The sequence below is a fragment of the Oratosquilla oratoria genome, chromosome 35, assembly GCF_046742065.1.
Source record: "Oratosquilla oratoria isolate Oo_2021 chromosome 35, ASM4674206v1, whole genome shotgun sequence".
Classification (NCBI taxonomy): domain Eukaryota; kingdom Metazoa; phylum Arthropoda; class Malacostraca; order Stomatopoda; family Squillidae; genus Oratosquilla; species Oratosquilla oratoria.
This window is the reverse complement of record NC_134811.1, coordinates 25,040,900-25,066,587: the sequence shown is the minus strand read 5'-3', so window position 1 is coordinate 25,066,587 and position 25,688 is coordinate 25,040,900. Positions and strand designations below refer to the sequence as shown.

The 25,688-nt window shown below is 45.5% G+C and overlaps 2 protein-coding genes across 2 annotated transcripts in view; both read right to left on the bottom strand.

Moving 5' to 3' along the window:
• The window catches only part of LOC143018599 (2-hydroxyacyl-CoA lyase 2-like), a 46,744-nt gene extending 32,817 nt beyond the window's left edge, over positions 1 to 13,927 (bottom strand). Inside the window, exons 1-7 of the mRNA XM_076174104.1 lie at positions 13,835 to 13,927; positions 13,327 to 13,481; positions 11,402 to 11,560; positions 11,146 to 11,290; positions 5,963 to 6,127; positions 5,636 to 5,747; positions 5,024 to 5,124 (exon numbers count right to left, since the gene is read on the bottom strand). Coding sequence (XP_076030219.1) covers positions 5,024 to 5,124; positions 5,636 to 5,747; positions 5,963 to 6,127; positions 11,146 to 11,290; positions 11,402 to 11,560; positions 13,327 to 13,440 — 796 coding nt within the window. The 5' untranslated portion in view covers positions 13,441 to 13,481; positions 13,835 to 13,927. The remainder of the gene's footprint in view (positions 1 to 5,023; positions 5,125 to 5,635; positions 5,748 to 5,962; positions 6,128 to 11,145; positions 11,291 to 11,401; positions 11,561 to 13,326; positions 13,482 to 13,834) is intronic.
• On the bottom strand, positions 91 to 21,060 carry LOC143018602 (uncharacterized). Its single transcript, XM_076174106.1, has 2 exons — positions 20,744 to 21,060; positions 91 to 4,019 (listed from the first exon to the last, which is right to left on the bottom strand). The coding sequence occupies exon 2, from the start codon at positions 725 to 727 to the stop codon at positions 191 to 193; it is 537 nt and encodes a 178-aa protein (XP_076030221.1). The 5' UTR covers positions 728 to 4,019; positions 20,744 to 21,060; the 3' UTR covers positions 91 to 190.
• Positions 21,061 to 25,688: the final 4,628 nt, after the last annotated feature.

The window sequence follows — 25,688 nt, the reverse complement described above, 5'->3', positions numbered from 1 at the left end:
GAGGCTCTTCTACTGCTAGCTCGAGGGTGTCCGGAAACCATGGGGCTTCGGGCCACCAAGGAGCAATCAAAGTCATCTGAAGGTAGGATGCGTGTCTTGCTCTGAGGTACCTTCTGGAGCAAGGGAAATGGTGGGAAAGCGTAGGAGTCCAGGTTGTCCCAACTGTGCAGAAGAGCGTCTTCTCCTGCTGTCAGAGGATCCAGGAAAGGGCTGAAATATTGGGAGTTGGTGATTCCATCTCATTGCAAAAAGGTCCACTAGAGGGGAGCCCCATTTGCTGAGGATGAAGTTCGCTACCTCTCGATAGAGGGACCATTCTGTGTTGATTATCTGATTCTTCCTGCCGAGGTGGTCCGCCCAGACATTCCTCTTCCCCGGGATGTAACGGGCTTTGAGTGACACCTGGAGATTCTTGGCTAGGTTGAGGATGTCCATCATCAGAAGGCATAGTTCCTGGGAGACTGTGCCCCCCTTGCTCGTTCAGGTAGGCTACTACCGAGGAATTGTCCGACATTATGCCCACTACTTTTCCTGAGACTTGATCCTTGAAGTGACGGAGAGCCAGGAGTACTGCTTTCAACTCAAGCCAATTGATATGGGCTGTCCGCTCGACTGTGGACCAGGAACCGCAGATGTGATCGTCGTTGAGGTGGGCTCCCCAGCCCTCCTTGGAGGCATCGGAGAACAGGAGGACTTCGGGGGGAGATGGGCCGAGGGGCATCCCCATGAGAAGGTTGCATGGGCCTTCCACCAGAGAAGAGAATCCTTGACTTCTTCGGTGAGGGAGATGTGTTGTAGGGGTTCTCCCTCTTGCGGGGCCCACTGAGACTTGAGGAGCCACTGTAGTGGTCGCATTCTTTGTCTACTCCAGGGGATTAATTTCTCTATGGAGGCCATATGGCCCAGGAGGATTTGGCATTGTGTAGCCATCAGGAACCTGGTCGATAGTGCCTGTGCAACTAGAGAAGCGAGATTCGGGATCCCCTTTCCTACTAGGAAGGATTCCATTAGGGAGGAGTCCAGGACCATACCCAGGTACGTGACTCTCTGTTCTGGAAAGAAATCTGACTTTTCCCGGGTTGACTACTGTGCCCAATTTCAGGACAAAGGTTAGGACCATTCTGAGGTGTTCTGGCATAGCTGGGCGGAATGCATCTTGGAGGTCCAGCGACACCATGAAGTTCCCTTCCCTGATAGACGCCCTTACGGACTCTGGGGTGGCCATTCGGAACTTCGTCAAGGAAAAGGAACTTGTTGAGTGGAGACAAATAGATGACTGGTCTCCACACCCCTGTTGTCTTTTCTACTAGGAATAGCCGTAAGAAGAACCCTGGGTCCGGAGTCGAGACTTCCACTAAAGTTCCTGTCTGGAGCAGAACGGAGGATTCCTCCGCTAGGGCCGCCTGCGAGCCGAGTCCGGGTGGAAGCTGCTGACTTGGATGGGATAGAGGGAGAGGTTTGGGACAGTGGAAAAGGGAAGACAATAGCCCGTCTTAATGACTCAGTAGGTCCAGTCTTCCGCCCTGGCCTCTTCCCATGCTCTCCAGTAGAGGGAGAGGCAACCCCCTATCTTGTGCGGAGGGGCTGGCGAATTCCTAGGAGTCCTGTGGGGGAGTCCAGAGCCTCTATAATGTTTGCGTCTAGGATCTCGGAGTCCACCATATCCGGGGGAATCAGCGTGTGGGTGAGCATAAATCTCCCTGAGGAGGGGGTCACTGGGGTCCCCGAGGATGGTGTCTCTCCTGCGGGACTCGAAGTTGGCCCAGGACGTTGAGAGACAGGAAACCTGATGCTTCAGGGCTCTGCTCGCGCTTGCCAAAAAGCCTGGAGGTCGCATTCTTCCTGGGGTTGTAGTGCGGGTAAGAACTCCCACGCCGAGGCAAGGAGGCGTTCTAGCCAGGAGTTCACCGCCAGGGACAGAGCCAGTGATTGAAGGTGGTCGCTGACTTCCCTGCCAGAGAGGAGGACGTTTCGCCTGCGCAGCGACTCGGCGTCCGCCTAACCAGCTCTGGTAACCTCGCCTGGATCGAGGCTGCTCCGAGGGTTGACCCCGATGGGGTGTAGAAGCGCTTCTGGTGTTCCAATGGGACCGGAAGCCAACGCGTCTTCTCGGTCGTCCTTGTTGCGAGAGCGTCGGAGGCCTGGGCCATGGCTCTCGCCGTCTGCGTACTCCATGGAAGGTGGAGGGGAGGAGGCTGGGCTTTCTGAGAGTTGGCCGTCATGAAGATGTCAGACTCGAATGTGGCTTCCTCTTCTTTCGGGTGGCCCAGTCGATTCGCCCTCCGAACCCTCGCGAGGACGTCCGAGAAGGAAGGTGGGACCACCATCGAGGATTCCGACTGGGAAACGGGAGGGGAAAGGGAGCGTGGCCCCCCCCCCCTACGGAGCTGTGGACATCGTCGTCGGCGTAGGAGGGGTCGGCACGGGCAGAGAGGAACCTCACGCTACCATCCCGGTCACTGATGGGTACAGAGGGGGGCCGAGCAAGTGGAAGATGGTCGAGGGGGGCCCTTGGGGGCGGTGACTCCTCACGAGCTTCCGTGCGGTGCACGAACCGCGCTTGAGAAGCGCGGAACGGGGCCGGCGGACGCATCCGGGAAAAATCTCGTACCCGGGGGGGTTCGCGGGGGCTAGCGCGTGCCCGTCGGAGCTAACCACCCTTTGGGCAGGAACAGGAGACAAGTGGCCTGAGACTGACTCGGGGCGGCTATTGTACAACCTTTCCGTTTACTACGCTTAGGAGGGGGGAGACAACTGCCCTCGTCCTCCGCCGACGTAGCATGCCTTCTCCTTGTGTCGGGTGAGGGGGGAAGCCATCTAGAAACACCGCATCCGCAACCTCGTCCCTGATCTCTGTCCCTGTGAGCAAAGGGCATGGGAAGGGCACCGTTGATCACCCGGCTCTTCCTACGGTGGGTGTTGTGCGTACTGCGGGATTCCTGAGTAGAAGAGACTAAGGGGCTCTTTGCCCCCCCCCCCCTTTGTCCGTGCCGGCGTCGAGTTTCGGGGGCAGCCGCAAGCGACCACATCCGGGAAAAATGTCATACAGGAACGGTAGCTAGCGGTGGCTTGACGCGCATGTCCGACTACGCTAACCGTCCTTTGTTGAAGGAAGAGGACAACTTGGCCTGAGAATGACTCGAAGTGGCGTTGTACCACCTTCCTGGCGACTGTTGAGGTTCTGGGATGGGCGAGGGCAAGCCGCAAGCGACCTCATCCGGGAAAAGCTCGTACAGGAACGGTAGCTAGAGGTGGCCTGAGGCGCATGTCCATCTACGCTAACCGTCCAGGTTTAAAGGAATAAAGGACAACTTGGCTTCCTGTCTACTACGCCGTGGAGGAGGGAGAGAATTGCTCGTCTCCTCCGAAGCCGTAGGCCGCCTTCCCTTGTTTTTTTGGGGGGTGAAGAGGGAAGCCATTTTCTATGCATGCGCACCTTCCCCCTTATCTCCCTTCGGCGAAACCACAACAATACTGGAACCAGATTCCATACTTACAGTGAAGGGTAGGATACCCGGTGGCGGTTAAGGGAATAATACACTGAATGGAGAAGCACTTAATAATTCCAGGACACAGGATGGCGTAGGGAAAACCCCGATGAAATTGAAGGACGACGAACTCCTTAGCGTCCTTAGAGTGAGCTGGCGACAATCGAAGCGGATTGCTTGATTTTCGGCACCGACGTAAACATAGAACCCCTGAGTAAGCAACGGTTCGCTGCCGCGCCAATAAAGGAATTTGACTGAGAATCGGCCCATTAAGGGGGAAACCGATAAAAACTAAACATGCAGTAGAGAGATGTTAACGCGCTCACTACTGCGAAGAGAATGGTTATAGTGTGCGAGACTTGTGGTGGAGGGCAAGGGCCCCCCCCTTGCCCCAATGGGGCCCCTTACTGAGGATAAGCGTTGCCCAGACCCACAGAGTGAGGATTTTAATTTCGCAGTAGAAATATTCGCGCTACGCGAGAGTATCCTAGTGTAAGGAGTACCGAAGAGTTTGTATTCTTCGGAACAAAACTGGATACGGAAAGATACAACTGCAGGTCACTACAAGCATAGCTCTTCTCCCACAAAATACAACTAGGTAAATACACACCAAGAGCCTCTTCCCCCTTTAAAAAGAAGGGAACCAGCGAGTCAAGGCATGCACACACCTATATCCATCAACAGATATTCCACTTTTGCTCAAAGCCCCTTTCAACCCATCCATCCATCTCACTTTCAGTCTTCACCTCAAATTTACTCCATTCACCTTTGGTTTCAACACTTTTTTTTTGCTATCTTTCCACCCCAAGCCCACTCTTATGCCTTGATTTCATAAGACAAAAATACAGAAAGGGTGCTCCCTAGTTCACTCACTTAATCCAATTTTACTGCATTCTATGACACACATGAGAATAGTGGCCGGATTAACCTCCAACACATACACACCTACCACCACAGAAAGATCAGAAAAGGAAGTAGTGGAGTCATAGAGGTGTTAAAGAATAAGTTTATGGAGACTGCATAGGACTGACAGAAGTAGTACAAAAAAAATCATATTCCTGTACAAGTTCAGACATTCCCATAAACAGTCCCTATAGCACTGACTAATTGTCACCATGCAATCAATACTCAAGTACAATACCCAGGTGCCTGTAACTAATAACCACAAAATGAACATTGCCTTCTATTCCTGATCAATTTTGTGGTGAACCTGAATATATATGAAAGAATGTGGTTACATGTAAAAATACCTAGAATTATGCTTCCCAATTATTACTCCACTCAGCTTTACAAAATAATAAATACAATAAGTCAAATCTAAAAGACCCTAGCAGGGTTCTAAAATAGATGAAATAAGGATGTAACCTCGACCATGGATTTGACAATAACGCAAGTACACAAGCCTCACTACTTCAAGAAATAAACAATTATGAGTACTAGAATAAATTAAATTGAAAACAGTTTTTAAAAATAAAAATAAAAAAATCTTTGTTCCAACATCAAGCTGTACTTGAAATTTCATGGTTGGGCCTTACCGATATCAGGTGTAGCAAAGGGAATATTGACTTTCTGAGGAGTTGTTTCTCGGGGTTCCCATGCTCCAGCATAAAGGTTAGCTAAGTAGTTTTTCATAAACCTGAAGTGCATACAAAAGGTTAATATAAAATTTGAACTCTTACATAGATTTGGGTAGACAGGAAGGCACTGTTGGAGGTATTGCAGATATATGGGATTGGGGGGAAAACTGTTAAGGGCAGTCAAGAGTTATTATGAGAGGATTAGAGTTTGTGTTAGGATTGGAAATGGAGAGAGAGAGTGGTTTGAGCTAAACATGGGGCTGCATCAGGGCTGTCATGTTGCCATGGCAGTTGAATGCATACATGGATGGGGTGCTATGGTAGGTACATGTAAGGGCAATGGGCAGGCAATTGGAGATGGTTAGAGATGATGGAGAGAAGTGAGACAGTTGTTGTTTATGGACAACACTGCACTTGTGGTAGGGTTTGAGGGAGAATTTCGACAATTAGTGATGGAGTTTGGGAGGGCATGCAATAGAAGAAAGTTGAAGGTAAATGCGAACAAAATACGATGATGAGATCTACAGGATCCTGTCTATATCTCCATTTACCAACTTTGCCAAAACCTACCAAGTAACAATGGACTGCATAAATGTCTTGGGATTTTCTTTGATACCCATCATTTGAGACACCAAGTTGTAAGGGTACAGAACATCAATAGGAAACTCCACAAAAACTGGACCTGTCAAAGTAACATATCAACCATTACAATGTTGATTAAGTAAAACCAAGAATGACAAAAATATATCTACAATTCAAGTTCTCATTTTAAAATAACAAATGCAACATACTACATGTGATATTAATAAACCCAAGAGTACACTTTAACAATGTAAATAAAGTGGTAGTCATGGGAAAGTAACTATACATTTACCATAATGGCAAATTCATAATCACCTGGTGTTCCTGACTGGGCCTCCTGTAAGGCACGACGCATCACTGGTATAATATCACGAACAGCTGTCACAGTTGCACAGTACTTGCACAGAGGCTTGAACAGAGACATCTGGTCAATGTCTTGCAATGCACCACGGCCTTTTAGGATTGAAGCTGCAGCTCCACCTTGAAAGTGTTTCAAAAATCAATGTCAAAAATACATACATACATACATATACCAAGGCTTTTTTTTCCCTTACCAGGGGGGTAGCCAAAAATAAATCCCATATATAAGGAACAGCATCAGGATTTGCCTGTAAGTCACTGAAGAAAGAAATAATGCACTGTTGTCTGGGTATAGCTAGAGTGAGGCACCTGGGCTGGGTGTTCAGAGTCTTCTGTATAATGGTTGTGTCTGAGACAGTTTATTTCTGTAGAAAGGCCTACACTGTGATGGTATTGTCTTAGTGCTGGATGGTGACCTGAATCCAGTGATGCTAGTGTGATTCTTGCTTCCCTTGGGATTGACTTTTCTCTATGACTGATGTCTAGGGGGGTTTAATGAAGTCACAGTTGCCAATTGTTAGCTCTCCATATGTGAAATGAAGTCACAGTTGCCAATTGTTAGCTCTCCATATGTGAAAACATGAAAAAAATACAGTTGAAGTTGTTGTCATTGCCTAGACTGTCTGAACAAGCAATCCCATCTCCATGAAGAATGCCACAGCTGGAACAGGGTTTCCCCACAAAGCCCTTATAGCACATATTGTATTGTTGTTGTTGTTCCCTAGACTGTCTGTCCAAGCAGTCCCGCATATTGTATTGTTGGCATGCATGATTGTGTACAATCCAGTCTTTCATTATGTGTTGTATAGTATGGAATGAAGTGTTACATCCTGGGCACTTGTCTGCAATGTTGTCATCCAGTCTCTTCTGATAGTTTGGAAGTGCTGGATGGTGGCTGCGTCACAGTCTAGCCAGGTGGACTCTATTCTTTTGAGGGAGATGGGATTCAGAGAGATGGACATCAGGGGTCTGGAATGCAGCAATATATTGTCTTTCAGTTTTTTCATGGAGCAGTGAGTGATAGGATTATGGATATGCTTCTGGAGGCTGATGTCCAATGGTTATGGAGGAAGAGAAGAAGAGAGTATTTGTGTGTGATACAGGTATTTTGGTGTTGTTTTACTGTTTCTTGGCAAGTGTGTGTGTTATGGTATGTAGTGTAGTGGGTGTGCTATGTTTATGAAGGCTGCGGCAAGTGTTTGTATGCCCCTTGATTTTAAGGACTTTCATTTCATGGTGTAAATGGTCTGTAGGTGTTGTATTTATACAGCCTATAATTGTCTTTAGGGCTTAGTTTTGTAAGATCTCAAGGGTGTTGTGATGTGGTAGTGAGATTAGGAGCCAATACAGGGTTTGCATAATTTATCACTGAGCATATGTATTGTTTGTATACTGTAGTACTAATTTCTTTGTTTTGTCCTGTCATTGTTCTTACATACATACATATACCAAGGCTTTTTCCTCCTTACAAGGGAGGTAGCCAAAAAGGAAAAGGCATAAAATCATTCCCACCCATTCCATCCCTGAATACACTCCACATCCCTCCACCCTCCCTCTTATCTTAGCACCTCCTGGATGATGTGTCATCCCTGCATCTTGTTCACTGCCCTGGGTCAGAAGTAGTGTCACAAGACACAGCACATCCACAGCAAGGCTCCTCATGCAGAAAAGGAGAAGACAGGGAGAACTCCCTTCAGGCTGCATCAAATTTTTCTCACACATACTCCCTCACCCCCATCCCCCTGCCCATTCCACCTCATGCATCACAACATCATCCATATACAACCATTCTCCATTCACCCGTGTCTTCTGTCCTCTCCCATCCTTCCTCAACAGACATTCCCCTCTTCCCCAAAGCCCCCTCACCCCATCCATCCACCTCATCCTAGGACGTCCCCTCATGTTCACTCCCTCCACATCTGCCTTCCATACCTCTTTTACTAGTCTTTCTTCACTCATTCTTTCCATGTGTCCAAACCATCCTAATACTCTTTCATCAACCCTATCTCCCAACTCCCTTTCCACCCCCGTTCTTCTCCTCACCTCCTCATTTCTCACTCTATCTAGCCTAGTAACTCCCATCATACTTCTCAGACACCTCATTTCAAACACATTCAAACTCCTTCTCTCTTCCTCTCTTATGTTCCATGTTTCTGCCCCATACAGTGCTGTTGGCACAATCACTCCTTTATACAGTCTCCTCTTAGCATCCATTCCCAAATGTCTATTCCTCATTGTTCTTACAATTGATTTAAGTGTATTAAGTTTTGGTGTGCATTTGGTCCTTGTGTTTGTGAGGTGTTGTTTGAATGACATGGATGTATCATATGTTAAGAATCTTGGGTGTATGTGTGTGTGGTAGTGTGAGAGGTAAATGCAAGGGTAGTGGGTCAGGGATTGGAGATGATTAAAGAAAATGGAGAAAAGTGGGAGGTGAGCCAGTTGTTGTTTGCGGACGACACTGCGCTTGTGGCAGGATCGGAGGAGGGATTGAGGAAGTTGGTGACTGAGTTTGGGAGAGTATGTGATAGAGGAAAGCTAAAGATAAATGTGGGTAAAAGTAAGGTGATGAGATGTACAAGGGGTGAAAGTGGCAGTAGACTGGAAGTGAGCATTAAGGGAGGGCGACTGGAGGAAGTGGATAGTTTTAGATACTTGGGTGCAAGTGTAGCAGGAAAAGGTGGAGTGAAGGTGGAGGTCGAATGTAGATTGAGAGAAGCAAGTAAATGCCTTGGTGGATTAAAGAGTGTAATGAGGAACAGACATTTGGGAATGGATGCTAAGAGGAGACTGTATGAAGGAGTGATTGTGCCAACAGCACTGTATGGGGTAGAAACATGGAACATAAGAGAGGAAGAGAGAAGGAGTTTGAATGTGTTTGAGATGGGGTGTCTGAGAAGTATGATGGGGGTTACTAGGCTAGATAGAGTGAGAAATGAGAAGGTGAGGAGGAGAACAGAAGTGGAAAGGGAGTTGGGAGATAGGGTTGATGAAAGAGTATTAGGATGGTTTGGATACATGGAAAGAATGAGTGAAGAAAGACTAGTAAAAGAGGTATGGAAGGCAGATGTGGAGGGAGTTAACATGAGGGGACGTCCTAGGATGAGGTGGATGGATGGGGTGAAGGGGGCTTTGGGGAAGAGGGGAATGTCTGTTGAGGAAGGATGGGAGAGGACAGAAGACAGGGGTAAATGGAGAATGGTTGTATATGGATGATGTTGTGATGCATGAGGTGGAATGGGCAGGGGGATGGGGGTGAGGTAGTATGTGTGAGCAAAATTTGACGCAGCCCGAAGGGATTTCTCCCTGTCTTCTCCTTTTATGCAATGGGGGGACGGAGAGGGGGGGGTTGCCGATTTAATGAAGCGGCCTTGCTATGGATGTGCTGTGTCTTGCGACACTGCTTCTGACCCAGGGCAGTGGACAAGGTGCAGGGATGACCCGTCATCCAGGTGCTAAGAAAAGAGGGAGGGTGGAGGGATGTGGAGTGTATTCAGGGATGGAATGGGTGGGAATGATTTTATGCCTTTTCCTTTTTGGCTACCTCCCTTGTAAGGGGGAAAAAGCCTTGGTATATGTATGTATGTAGTACTAATTTCTTTGTTTTGTCCAGTCATTGTTCTTACAATTGATTTAAGTGTATTAAGTTTTGGTGTGCATTTGGTCCTTCTGTTTGTGAGGTGTTGTTTGAATGACATGGATGTATCATATGTTAAGAATCTTGGGTGTATGTGTGTGTGGTATGAAATTGTTTGTTGATATAGAGGCATGGTATGTATTTGTGTTCTGCTGTCCAACTGGTAAAAGTGTGGTTGCAGATTTGGCTGGAGCTATTTTGAGTCTATTTGTAGTAAACCAGGTATTGAGTGTATTGAGGTATGGTTGTAGTATTTCTGCAGCTTTGTCTGCATTATGGTGTGTGCATGTAATTGTCATGTCATCTCCATAAGAAGAGATTTGTATTTCTGAGGTGTTCGGTGTGGGTATATTGTGCACATATAATTAAAGTGTCAGGGATAGAACTGAGCCCTGTGGTACTCTGTTCTTAAAAGTTTCTGGTGTACAATGATTGGTTATTATATGACACACAGGCATTTCTACATGCCAGGTAATTGGCCAGCCATCTTTTGGTATTGCTGTGTATGTTTGTGTTATATATTTTGTTTGTGAGATTGTAATAGGGGATGGTACTGAAAGTTTTACTGATCTCTAGTGTTATGGAAAGTGTTCGGTGTGGAGGCAGAGGGGGTGCAGAGAAGTATGATTGGGTGGTGTGATGCTGGAACTGTTGGGTTTGGGGATGGTTGTGATTTTCCCATGGTTCCAGATATCAGGTACAGTGTTGTGTGAATAGCTGTAGTTTGCAATGTTGGTGTGTGTATGCCATGTGATCCAATGTGTTTAAGGTGGCTGTTACTTATATTGTCAGGTCCACAGGCAGATGAGTGCTTGAGGTTATGGATTATGTTTCATCTAGGTGTCTATGAAAGGTGTGTAGTCTGGGTCTTGGAGAAGTCTTTCTTACATCGAATAATGTATTGGTTGTCAGGGTGAGGGATATTTCACTAATTGTAGTATACTGGAAAGGAGCAATGCTTGTTTGGTCCTGTCTCTTATTCTCTAATTCTTTATCATACCTAGCCTCAAATTTAGGTACAATTCCAACTTAATCTATATCCTTAATTTCCAATTACCATATTCACATTTGAACTTGTAACATGAAGGATTGTTTTCTGTTCAAATTTTTTTTTTTTTTTTTTTTTTTTTTCAATGAAAGGAGGTCACCAAATATAGTGTTGGGAATAAACTAGCTCTAGTTATCAATCCTAGCTATGTCTTACAGTATGGAGGGGGGCAGGATGACCCTTCATCCATGAGGTCATGAGATGGGAGGAGCATTAAACTGGTTTTACTGTGTACGAAATGGATGTGTACTTTGACTTATCCAATATTTTATATGAGAGAGCCTTTGGTATGTATGTATGCATGTATGTATGTATGTATGTATGTATGATATCTGGATAAGGAGATAAGACTCCATGAGTATAGTTCTTTTCCTTTATTAGGTGAATACTGTAGTAACTTTGTACTGTACTGCTTAAAAAAAAATCTCATCCTGCATTACTCAAATTACATACCCATTAACAACACAGGACTCTCAGCCATCTGTGCATTTTTCACAGCAGTAACTGTATTGGTGAGCCCTGGTCCTGCAGTTACAGCAGCAACACCAATGGATCCTGACATCCTTGCCACTGCATCAGCAGCAAACACAGCAGACACCTAATAAAAATTAAAGTATTTAAAAACACTATTTCCTAATTCATGAGTACATATCAACCACCTAATTACAAGTACTATTATCAGTTTCACCATGACTTTTCAGTGTCTTACTTCATGCCTTGTGTCTACAACTCTGATTCCCAGTTTCTCTGCAGCCACAAGAATAGGAGAAATGTGTCCACCTGTCAGTGTGAAGATGTACCTTATGCCATGGGCTTGTAGAACCTCAGCCACAAGCTCTCCTCCATGCCGTTTGCTTAATTTGTTCACCTGGAGAAATGGAATTATCAACTTTAAACTTACAAGTTAGCACAAAAAAATAAAAAATACCCCAACCTTGTTATTGTTGATATAAATCAAATATATTTACAATACATTTTAAATGTTACAGTTACAGTATCACCAACTTCTTCATTCTGATTACCACACTTGCTATAATATGATTATCATAAAGGGGGCATGAGCAACAATATATGTCAGAAATAACTCAAGCTCTACAATGGTTTGAATTATCCCTCTGAGTGCAAAATTACACACATTTCGGATTTTTTTGTTTTCAAAACCAGAAAAAAGGAAACTATTATGAAAAAGAAAAAAGTTAGTGAATTATTATCCATCTATCTATATACCAAGGGCTTCTTCCCCCTTATAAGGGAGGTACCCAAGTCAAGGCACCCACTCCATTCCCATCCACCACCCTTGTTTCCTTCTTATCTTAGCTCCTCGTAAATGAAGGGCCACCCCCGTCTCCTACCCAATGCATGGGTCAGAGGCAATGCAGCCAGACACAGCACATCTACGGCAGGGCCATTTCACTTACCCAACGATCCCCTCCTTCATGTCTCCCTCCACTCACTCCTATCCCCAGCCTTCTTCGTTCCTTACTCAAGAGAGAATTCCCTCTTGTTCAAAGCCCCTTTTACCAATTATTATCATTATTATTCCCAAAATCTAAAAAATATGTTAAAAAGGCTCTCATGAGAATGTATATATTCTTGTAGGAGGACAAGTAACAAAATACAAATGGTAAGCAAATATGAAAATGTAATACACAGCACTAAAATCTTTAAATGATACCATTATACATATATAGCAAAAGGCCCTTTCCCTTTCATATAGGGTTAGCTGAGTCAAGGCTGACACCCACCCTCCACCTATTCATATTCCATTGATGTCCCTTCTATCTTAGCTCCTTGGATGAAAGGTCATCCCTGTCCCCTACCCACTGTTCAGATCAGAACAATGAGTTGGGGACATAATGAAAACAACCTAAAGCAGAGGTTCTTAACCCAGGTACCCCAAAAGGGCACGAAATCTTAATCCTGGGGGTACGAGATATAATAGCCAGTGTAATGGTACTATATATTTACCATGAGAAGGCATAACATGCATTCATTGTATCCTACTAATTGACATTTTTAACTTTAAATAAAAAAAGTACTTTTGTTCAATATTTGAATATATCTATAAATTCTCTGCAAGGTTTGTATCACTAATCCTTTTCATGTGTTTCATGGGGGTATGGGCACTGAAAAAGGTTAAGAACCCTTGACCGCCTTTCCACATTCATTATCAAAATTTGTGGACATACCAACACAATGGTTCTAAAGCAATGACAGCACTTGGAGTTTTATCTAAGTTTCTAATGCTTTCTAACCTACAACCTTTGAATTTCAGCAACAGTTAAATTATAAGGGTCTAAAACTTCTCCATACAGCATACCTCTGTACATTCTGTATGGATACAACCCTGATTCTTGGGTACTACCTAACCTAACACTGCAACATTTATGATATCAGCCAACCTATCCTTCTCCAGCTCTTCTGGATACAGATTTTAAGTCTTGGGTTCTTCCACCCCATACTACATTCTTAACCAAATGCATTATATAGCTGGATAATGTTTTTACTCTAGGACCAGAAGAATTCCTTTGCATATGCAAGTTGGGGTCCTGACTTTATACACAAGATTATTTGTGTAAATTTGATAGTGCTGATGGGAATACTGTCAACTATTAACTATTACATTTATCTTACCGAATGAGCCCAAAGGTAGGGTAAGTTGAATTTTTTCATGAGCAAGGCAATACCAAAGCCCATGATTGAAGTTGATAAGAAGAGGAGTAAGATTGCACCCGACTCATCTTCCATGGTGAGCTGCCAAGTTTGATAATATTATATATTCACTCAACCTGAAAAGCACAGTAACAGTTGATGTGTTTAAGGCTTCTTATCTTAAACCAAGATTACTACACAACCTTTAATCTGTTACACTGAAGTACGAACTGATAAGCGATACCTTACTTCTTGAGTGTCATCAAGCACTTTGCATTGAAGGTTGTTTGACTACTACGGGAATCAATTAACAAGTCGGTAATTACACTCGTATACTTTTGACAAAGCCCAATAAGGTTCCTTGAGATACATATAACAATAGTTATATGGTCTATACAAAATAAATTTGACAATTAAATTTTCACTGATTGAAGGTCTATATAACTAAATAATTTTGTAATTCATAAAGTAACCTGTGGCTTTACCCTACCATCACTTTCGTTCTGCACGCATCAATCCGATCCTTCAACAACACATGACTACATTCGTGACTCGAGATCACTATAACCAGACGTTAGATCCGGGAAAAGGACATGGGCCTCACAAAAAGGACAGTTCAGCAAAAAAAGGACATGCGAGTACCTAACACCTTTATAGTCTTTGCCTAACACCATCAGCATACGCATGTGATAAGTCAATACACTCACATGCCTACGCCAATCCTCACGGATTTTCCGAGTAAGTTCCCATGCAGCCACCCTTCCCATTCCAATTAGTTTTCGATAAAACCCGTTGAGTTTTCTCGCGTGTACATCTTCCTGCCCGAACCTTGATCATAGTGTTGTCCCAACCTGTGCACCTGAAGGCGGATGAGGCTAGGATAGACCTTCAGGTAGTTTATTGTGTCAATGTTTGATGTGACACACCATTCCCTCGGGGTTGGGGGGGGAGGGAGTTAGGAGGAGATGAGTCCATAGGATAGGGCGGGGCAGTGACCCTGTATTCCTAGAGTTAGTGTTGGAGGAAAAATAATGGCTCATCCCCACAAGTGGCAGCTTCTCACTTGCTGTCCATTAGGCCCAAGTATTAGTCATCTACAGCGGTAGCCAAGTTATATCCGAGCCTCTGTACAGTCGACTCTATGCGTTCCTCTATTGCTACCGTGAGAAATCTGGACTTTTTCGATTCACTGTGCTCCACTTTGGACACCATCTGAATATCGCAGGTTTCTTAATTGTGATATCTTGTGGGCACCAGGGTCAACGTGATTATTGCCTTCTTTTTCCCCCTTTTTTTATTTTCTCTTTAATACCTGTCCGGCCCTGAGCCTTCAGGTTTGCGGGATTGTCACCCGGCCGAACCTCAACCTTGTAGCGGTCCGGAAATTAGGTGTCCACGTGATGCCACTGTTAGAAGTGGCGGTATTTAGGTGTCCACGTGATGCCACTGTTAGAAGTGGCGGTATTTAGGTGTCCACGTGATGCCACTGTTAGAAGTGGCGGTATTTAGGTGTCCACGTGATGCCACTGTTAGAATTGGCGGTATTTAGAGGAGACCATGAAGGGAGGGCATCCCCGGACCTTAATAAGCAGCGCCAGGGGAAGAGATGTGCTTTCAGGAAGTTGAGGGTCGCCTCGTAAAGGAATACGGTGAGGTGCCGCGCCCCCTCCCGAGGTGAGTGCCGGGCTGAGACCCAGGCGAAAAATGACAATGGCCCTGCACTCTCGCAGGTAGTGGTGGAGGGGTTGTTGCACCGCGGCCCCACAAAGTTTGCAGTGCCCGTGATTGTCTCTCTTGCCACCCACAACTATATCCAAGGCGGATCAAGTGGGAACTAGATTCCACCCTTCTACCAGGAGGTAGGTGAATGGCCTCGTATCTAGTGACGAGGTAGTACCACCGGCTTCGGGCGATTTCGGCCCGGTAATTTCGCCCCAGGGTTTTTCTGGGCCGAAATCGCCGGTGATATATTATTCTTTTTATAATATATTCTCTTTCAATGACAAATAAATAATAATAGCAGTCCTCCAAATGTTATCATTATTTATTTTTCATTGAAAAAATATTATTAAAAGAATTTTGAAAAATTACTTGTATATCATTTCAAGTAACAATATTTTTTGCACATACTGTGTGAAAATGAAATTAAATTTATGAAAGAAATTATCTAAATTGAAATTATACAACTTTCATGTGTGGACTAAGGTAAATGATTTTATTGTTGCACAAAAAGTTGCCTAACATTGATAACATATTATAACAAGGAGTCTAGGGTTGGGTTGTTCAAAAACTAATTCTGGCGTTAGTTTATCTTGATGTTAAATGTCATGGTAACGCTCTGTGTTACCACGATGTTATGTCAAGATAGATTTAACGCCAAGATAGTGCAAAAAAAAAAAAAAATGAACAACCCAGCCAGCAGCAACTACCCTCTAATACCACACACAAACACACCGAAAATTCTTGGTGTAACATACGATACAACAACAAACAACAACATCATTAGTGAGCATGCAGGAGGGGAGCGCACCGAATGTAGGATGTTTCGGCCACAGACGTTTCGGCCACTGACGTTTCGGCAAGAACTCTGCAGGGTAGGACGTTTCGGTCAGTACTCCAAATGTTGCTATTATTATTTACTTATTATTGAAAGAAAAGATATTAAAATAATTAAAAAAAATACTTATATATAATTTCAAGTAACAATATTTTTTGCACATACTGTGTGACAACGAAATGAAATTTATGAAACAAATTATCTAAATTGAAATTATACAGTGCACCAAGCCTTCAAGTTTAAAAGGTTATTTTCACTGGGCCGAAATCACCGGCGATTTCGGCCCAGAAAAACCCTGGGCCGAAATCATCGGGCCGAAATCACCTTTGGCCGAAATCACCTGATTCCGTACCACTGTGCTGAGTGCGAAGTAGCAAAATGGCTGCTATGGTTGGCCCGAGCCACCAATCTGGCCTTCTTGATGGTTACGCCCTTGATCTTTGTGATCGTGGGTGCTGGGGGCAGTGTGATTCTGCTGGACCTCGTTGCTGCCGTGGCATCAACACTCGCAATAGTGTTCCCTGGAATCCCAATTTGACTGGGGATCCAGTCAAACCTTGCAGACCTCTCTTGCCGGTGCGAGAGGGTCGGCATGTGATGGATTGACGACCGGATGACGTCAATAGCACTCGATCACTGAGTCTGTGTGGATCACAACTGTCCCCTGCCCGCCCAGCAGAGAGGGCGCGATCCAAGGTCTTGGAGGTGGCAGCAAGCTCCGTCTGTAGAGTGGAGTTACCGTCACCCACTCTCCATAGCTCGGTCACCCAGTCGGCGGTTACAAAAACCACGCCACACCCTCCTGTGAGGGAGTCCACAGAGCTGCCAGTATAGCATGAAGAGCTAACTGGGATGGGGGATTTTTTTTTTTTTTTTTTTTTTTTTTTTTTTTTTTTTTTTTTTATTTTTTTTTTTTTTTTTTTTTTCTTTGACGTCATCGTATTCTAGAGGGATGAGGTCTGTCTAGAGCTCGATGCCGAACCAATTCCCGGAGTCCAAAGGCGTGGATCGCACTCAATGCACAGGCCTTCCAGAGGTATTTGATGGGGTTTCCCTCGATACCCAGGGTACTCAGAAGGAAGGCCTTGACCTCACTCTCCCTTGGGCCGGTCAGAAGTCGGATGAGAAGACAGGAAGAAAACCTCTCCGCCCGTGAGCGAAGGGAGGTAACTCCCGCTTCCTAAGATTTACCACATTAAAGAGGGTCCCACTAAGAATGTCCTCCTGGGAGTCCTATTTTCCATCCTGTGGTATGAAGATAGGTGTCCCTGGAAGCATACTCTTGCAATTCTGTCCATGAGGTAGTCTGCAACCCAGGAGAGGTGTTTGCCTTGGACCCCTTGGTCAAGGATGCAAGAATGACAGATGTACACGCTAAATCGAATGCTTATTCCAAATTCAGAAACACCACAATGGCAGGCTGACTACCGAAGTGGTCAAGAAGGGTTGCTATACAATCGGTTGCTGCCACTTCCTTTATAAAACCATACATATTGTGATAGAAGGGTTTCATCCACCACAGGAGGCGATTGAGGACCATCCGCTCAGCGGTCATGCCAATGCAGGACGTGAGAAGGGCCTGTATTTGTGTGGGTCCTTGGGCTTGGGAATCGGCACTACATCCACCTTTTCCATTCCACAAGGAGTTGTTGACTGGTGTTACCATTTTAACTGCATCATCAAGTGTTTCACAGGATGTCAATATGGCTGGGTATCCAAATGAAAATTGTACCCTTTCCCTGCTGTCTTAAACAACCCAACGATAGGTAGACATTTTCGTTGAAATTTTTGTCATGGTGGATGGTGTCATTGGCGCCCTTCCATGTGTGAATAATGATCATTGTCGGGATCTACAACCATCTGTACGATACACCAGATTGTTTGGTGATGCAACAATTTGCTGCCAGTTCAGCTGGTCATCCATTACACCGAGCAGCCTAGTGGACTGGACTACTTTAGAAGGGATGGGCGCCAACTGACAGTTAGGGACGAGCCACCGCCTGTTGGGACGTACAGAAGTGCATTACCACTGTCTTTTGTGGTTGTCGCTCTGTTGTCCTCAGTCCATGTGTAAAATTTGTCCAGGGTGGACTGCGTAGGTAAGTAGTCCGGCTCCTTGTTATTAACGGGAATGCCAACGGTACTGTCATCAACATACTTTCAGCGATGCGAGGTATCCGTGAGGGCATCGTTGATAAGGATGAGGAAGAACAATGGTCCCATTCTAGTGCCCTGGGGAACCCCACAGTTCGGGAGAGTGAGAATATCGACCCCCAAATAACTTGTCACGTGGAGGCTTTGTATTTGAGTTGGTACATCGAATCATAAGCTGTGATACGAGTAGTTCCTGCAATCAAAATCCTAGAGTAACACTTAGCCTCTTATGATAAATTTTTACCTCAACGGACAAGGAAAGCGTGGAGTGTGCTCACTCAGTTTAATACATGAATCTAATTACAATATTTCTTGTACATACATATGCCATACATACATATACCAAGGCTTTTTCCTCCTTACGAGGGAGGTAGCCAAAAAGGAAAAGGCATAAAATCATTCCCACCCATTCCATCCCTGAATACACTCCACACCCCTCCACCCTCCCTCTAATCTTAGCACCTCCTGGATGACGGGTCATCCCTGCACCTTGTCCACTGCCCTGGGTCACAAGCAGTGTCGCAAGACACAGCACATCCACAGCAAGGCCGCTTCATTTAATCGGCGACCCCCCCCCTCTCCGTCCCCCCATGCATAAAGGAGAAGACGGGGAGAAATCCCTTTGGGTTGCGTCCAAATTTGCTCACACATACTACCTCACCCCCACCCCCCGCCCATTCCACCTCATGCATCACAACATTACCCATGTACAACCATTCTCCATTCACCCCTGTCTTCTGTCCTCTCCCTTCCTTCCTTGACAGACATTCCCCTCTTCCCCAAAGCCCCCTTCACCCCATCCATCCACCTCATCCTAGGACGTCCCTTCATGTTCACTCCCTCCACATCTGCCTTCCATACCTCTTTTAGTCTTTCTTCACTCATTCTTTCCATGTGTCCAAACCATCCTAATACTCTTTCATCAACCCTATCTCCCAACCCCTGTTCTCCTTCTCATTTCTCACTCTATCCAGCCTAGTAACCCCCATCATACTTCTCAGACACCTCATCTCAAACACATTCAAACTCCTTCTCTCTTCCTCTCTTATGTTCCATGTTTCTACCCCATACAGTGCTGTTGGCACAATCACTCCTTCATACAGTCTCCTCTTAGCATCCATTCCCAAATGTCTATTCCTCATTACACTCTTTAATCCACCAAGGTATTTACTCGCTTCTCTCAATCTACATTCTACCTCCACCTTCACTCCACCTTTTCCTGCCACATTTGCACCCAAGTATCTAAAACTATCCACTTCCTCCAGTCGCTCTCCCTTAATGCTCACTTCCAGTCTACTGCCACTTTCACCCCTTGTACATCTCATCACCTTACTTTTACCCACATTTATCTTCAGCTTTCTTCTATCACACACTCTCCCAAACTCTGTCACCAACTTCCTCAATCCCTCCTCCGATCCTGCCACAAGCGCAGTGTCGTCCGCAAACAACAGCTGGCTCACCCCTGTCACGTGGGTCACGTGACGAAGCTTGGAGGACTGTCGGCGCGGACGTTTCGTCCCCCGCTGACCACGTGATTCAACCGGTGCAGGAAGCTTGGTGCTGGTCAGCCATCACACCTGACCCAGGCCGGACGAACGTGAGGTCATGCTTAGCTTCCAGTGCTGCCAACTGTCCCTATACGAGGTCACTACTACTGCTGTGTGCATGCGCAGATCGCCACCACCCACTCTCCCTCACCCTCCCGGATGTATAAGAGGGAAGGACATGGAGATGAAGGGAACACACTCTACGGCCGTCTGCCGTTGAGGGCGGACCCCCCCCCCCTCCCCTCCCCGTTCCACAGAGGGAGGGCACCAGGACGCAGGAGATCACGAGGAGATAGAGCCGTAGGAGACTTCACGGCCGGACCAGCCGTTAAGGGCGGACCCCCCCCCCCTCCCAGTTCTACAGAGGGAGGGCACCGCATGAAGGAGACCAAGGAAGAGACGTGCGCCCGTCCAAGGAGGACACAAGGGACTCGTCGGGAAGGAGATCACGAAGAGACGTGCGCCCGTCCAAGGAGGACACAAGGGACTCGTCAGGAAGATCACGAAGAGACGTGCGCCCGTCCGCCAAGGAGAAGGACATAGGGGACTCGTCGGGAAGGAGACTCGAGGAGAATTCATCCTCGCGCCCGCAGTGCGAGGAGTGGTTTGTGTATCCATTTTATATATATATAGTCTAGTAGCGTTATATATATCACACTGGTGATATTTATATTTGTGTTCAGATTAGTTAGTGTCCTGTGTTGATATCCAATAAAAACACGTGTTGGTGTTGCCTTGGTGTTTCTTTTCTCTCACGCCCAATTCTCAATAATACCGAGTATATATATGCATAATTTGTACCCCCCTGACAACCTCCCACTTTTCTCCATTTTCTTTAACCATCTCCAATCCCTGACCCACTACCCTTGCATTTACCTCTCGCACCACCCCATCCATGTATAAGTTGAACAGCCAGGGCAACATAACGCATCCTTGACGAAGTCCCACCTTTACCTCGAACCACTCACTCTCTCCATTTCTAAGCCTGACACAAGCTCTACTACTATCATAAAAATTCTTGACAGCTCCGAGAAGCTTTCCTTCTATCCCATATATCCGCAAAACCTCCCACAGTGCCTTTCTGTCTACCCTGTCGTAAGCCTTTTCCAGGTCCATAAAGGCCAAAAAAAAAAAAAAAAACATCCCCTTTCCTATAGCTTTCTCACATATCTGTCTTACCACAAAGATCTGATCTACACAACCTCTACCCGTCCTAAATCCACACTGTTCCTCACCAATTACTCCCTCTGTTCCTCACCTAATCCTCTCAATCAAGATCCTCCCATAAGCCTTCCCAACTACACTTAACAAGCTAATCCCTATGAAACTACTATATTCACATTTGTCCCCTTTTCCCTTGTAAAGTGGAACTATACAGGCACTCCTCCAGTCCTCCGGCACTCTACCCTCTCTCCAGCAAACATTAAATAACCTCACCAGCCAGTCCACCATCACTGTATCTCCTTTTTTTAGACATTCTGCATAGCATCCATCCAGACCAGGTGCCTTACCTGCTTTCATCTTCCCAACAACTGCCTTCACTTCATCCTTCCTTGTACTTACAATTAAGTCGGTGTGAACAGAGTGTGAGCGCGGTAATCAGGACTCAAAAGTGCCCGCGCATCTTTTTTATGCTACAGCCGTACAACACCAGTGCCATGGCACAGGTGCCAATGTATGCCAATGTAACCTATCCTATTTCTATTTACCCAGCTCCACACAATTTATTCGTATCTTTATTTTTGTGTGAAGAGGGCTTACAATGTAGTCACTAATAACCATCTAAAACATAAGTGACGGGGCATGGAAGTGAGGTCCTACTTCAATTCTTCATTTTGATTTACGTGCCCTCTGACCTCTGCTGGCAGGAGCCCACGATTTTGTATTCCTCCGCTGCCGGCTTCTAAGTCTCCCACGTTATCCGTGTGTTCCATGCCCGCGTCCGTTGTGTAACATGTCATGTAACATGACAAATTGATGGGCTTCCTGTCGCCCGGTAAGGAAGTCGGCCAGCCACACTGTTAGGTATGGATGGAGCCCTAGTTGTAAGGCCTTGGAAATGACAACTGTGGTCAACAAGACCCAAACATTTGTCTAAAGTCTGTAAAAGGGACAACCACGGAGGTGTTGTGCTTGTCTAGGCAGCTGTGTAAAAACTCAATAAGTTTACAAGGCAGTGGGTAGTGGAGAAATAGTTCATGTTGCCAGATTGTTGTATGTTTCTTGAGTTTTTTTTTATCTTGTCATGCGTGAAGTCAAAAACAAAAATCTTGCAAATAAGGCTTGGGATAGGATAGCAATTGGTCTGAGGTTGCTCAGTGACTGCGGGTTATGAACTTTAGGGATGGGTGTTACGCAAGAAATTTTCCAGTGTTCACTAGCGCATGGATTTTGTGATAATAAGGCATTAATTATGGAGGACATAGGCATACTGTACATTAGCAGATCAGGTGCAGTTTTCGGTTATGCTTCAGTTTCTTAATTTTGCAGTGACACCCGCCACTTGGACAGAGGGTGAGGGTGAAATAGAAAGTAAGAGAGAGGGATCGAGGGGATGCAGGCTCTGTCAGATAGAGGCAAATTGTGTATTTAACTCTTGAGCTGCTTGGGTAAGTGAGAAGAGGGAAATGCAGGGAAGGATAGATATTTGTTTATGTAAACCGCAGAGAGTCTTGCTGAACCACCGACTGCTGTTTGAGGTGATGTGATCTTTTAGGGAAGTATGATGACTTACTTGGCTGCCCTGATTTCCTAGGTGATCCTGTTCCTTAGGGACCTGGACAGGATGCGGTCTGTATAATAAGCCCTGTTGCATTGTTTGAGGATTCGCTTGAGATGTGGCGTCATCCATGGGGAGCGGGTTTGTGTATTTATCTTATTGTAGTATACATGAAAGGAGCAACGCTCAGTGGGTCTCGTCTCCTATTCTTTAATCGGTTAAATTACCTAAACTCAAATTCATGTGATTCACCGTAGCCTTAGATCACGTGTTGGATTCGTGATAGACAGCTATTACCCTCCTGGATGAGGTAATGCTGTGATTTTACACGCACAAACACACCCAACATCCCGCCCACGAGAGTTGGAATAACGACTCGCTGCGCAGCGAAACTGGAATTATTTAAGCTCTGGTCGGGACTCGAACTCGGACCCATGTAGTAGCGGTTGTGATCGCTACCACTACGCCGTCGAGTAGCAGTGTGCGTGTGATTCACAATGGTCTTGGATCACGCATCGGACTCGTGATCGACAGCCATTTCCCTCCCAGAGGAGAGCTCAGAGCTCATCTATGATTGATCTATGGGTAATGCTGTGATCTTACACGCACACACATCCCCAACTCCCCGCCCACGAGAGTTGGAATAATGACACGCAGCGCAGCGATACTGAAATTAATTCAGCTCTGGACGAGATTCGAACTCAGACCCATGAAGTAGCAGTTGCGAACGCTACCACTGCGCCGTCGAGTCGCAGTGTGTAAATGTGATTTACCCTACTCTTGGATCACGTGTTGGACTCGTGATCGACAGCTATTTCCCTCCTGGAAGCGAGCTCAGAGCTCATATATGACCGATCTATGGGTGATGCTGTGATCTTACACGCACACAAATCCCCAACTACCCGACCACGAAAGTTGGAATAACGACACGCAGCGCAGCAATACTGAATTTATTTCAGCTCTGGACAAGATTCAAACTCAGACCCATGAAGTAGCGGTTGCGAACGCTACCACTGCGCCGTCGAGTTGTAATGTGTGCGAGTGATTTACCATCGTCTTCCATCACGCGTTGGACTCGTGATCAACAGCTATTTCCCTCCTGGAAGAGAGCTGAGAGCTCATATATGACCGATCTATGGGTAATGCTGTGATCTTACACGCACACACATCCACAACTACCCGCCCACGAGAGTTGGAGTAACGACTCGCAGCGCAGCGATTCAGAAATCATTTCAGCCCTGGGCGGGATTCGAACCCAGACCTCTGTAGTGGCAGCTGGGAACTCTACCAACCATGCACATCTCCAGTGGGTGGAAACTTATCTATACTTAGACATCTGGACAGATGCAAAACTGAAATTTAGCAGGGTCATACAACACCTAAAGGAAGCCACCAAGACATGCCTAGAGGTGGTGATAGCCATATCCAGGCCCCCTGTCCTAAAGTAGATCAAATCAACTCGAGGTGCTAACTTGCAACAGGAAGCAGGCACCCCTTCCTTCATCTAAGAGTGAAGAATCTGTCTGTTTGACTCATAGTGTATGTGATCTGTAACCCAAAAGAGAATGGCATCAAGCAAATATTATCGAGAACACTGGAAATGGCGCCACACTGGTTTCAACATGGTAGAATGTGCTGTGAATAAGGCTCATGTTTTTGGATTATGCAACCAAGCACACCATGGGATGTTGGTTGATGGACCACTCACACTCAGATGATGATGGTCCCCAACCATCCCTCTCATCCCTGGATTTTTTTTTTTTTTTTTTTTATTATTATTATTATTTTTTTTTTTTTCAACACAGCAAAGTTACTGATCTGCAGAATGGTGCACATTGTTGCATCATTAAACACTGGTATATCAAGCAGACAATTGTAGATCCTGACACTAATCACTGTGGATCAGCATATATAGAGGAAGGTGGTGGAAAAGCAGTCTGGAGGGTAGTGATAATAACTTAGCTCTCCAAATGGAACTAACATCTATCTATGAAGATTTAGTCCAAAACTTATCACTCTAACAAGGTAAAATCATTATTTACACATCAAAGGACATCACTGACACCATCCAGCATGGAATTTTTTTTTAACAAAAATGTACCCATCGTTGGGTTGTCTTGAGACAGCAGATAAAAGGTACAATTTTCATATGGGTACCCAGCCATATTGACATCCTATGAAACACTTGATGATGGAGCTAAGGTGGCATTAACAAAGTCAATGACTTCTTGCGGCATAGAAAAAGATGGATGTAGTGCTGTTTCCCAAGCCCAGGGACCCACACAAATACAGGCCCTTCTCACATCCTACATTGGCAAGACTGTTGAGTGGATGGTCCTGAATCACCTGTGGTGGGTGGGATCTTTCTATCACAATACAAGTATGTATGGTTTTATAAAGGGAGTGGCAGCAACTGATTGTATGGCATCCCTTCTTGACCTGGTTGATATTCAGCCTGCCATTGTGGTGTTTCTTGCATCCTTGACCAAGGGGTCCAAGGCAGACACCTTTCCTGGATTGCAGACTACCTCATGGACAGAATGGCAAGAGTATGCTTCTAGGGACACCTATCTTCATACCACAGGATGGAAAATAGGACCCCGCAGAAGGGCGTTCGTAGTCGTACCCTCTTTAATGTGTGCATTGAGAACATGTCTCTCCTTGAACTTGGGAGAGATGTTCACCTCCTCTAGTATGCAGATGATCTTGTGCTGTTGGTCACTGGAGGTAGCTACCTAATTCAAGGAGCTCAGTGGGCATTCAATGGTCTCTCTCAGGAATGTGAATGGCTTAGACTGAAAATCCCGATGGCCAAGACCAGAGGATGCAGAGACAATGCCCCACTCTTACTCTTCAAGGCAATGTACTCACCTGGGTATCCACATACCAATACTTGGGCATCTGGATTGACTCCAGGCATTCCTTAATTCCGGAGGTCAGGTACCTCTATGAAGCCACAAAAACAAGATTAAATTTCCTCATAGGCAAGGAGTCACATCTCAGCTGTACCATTAAACAGATGGAATACAATGAAATGTAACTAAATGTAAAGGTAATACATTTTTGTGGAAATGAATACATCTCAAAGATTTAGTCTATGTATCAAGGGTATCTTTCCCCTTACAAGGAAGATGGGCAAGTCAAAGTAATGCATCTACTCCCACCCATTCCACTCCTATCCACCACCCTTGTTTCTCTCTTATCTTAGTTCCTTATGGATAATGGGTCATCCCTGTCTCCTACTCACTGCCCAGGTCAGAAGCAGATTTAGTAAGATTTTTTTTCATGCCAACATACTTTCTTCTTTTTAGATACATACATTAGCACAAATAGAAAAATAAAACTACTGTGTGTTCACTCTTTCAAT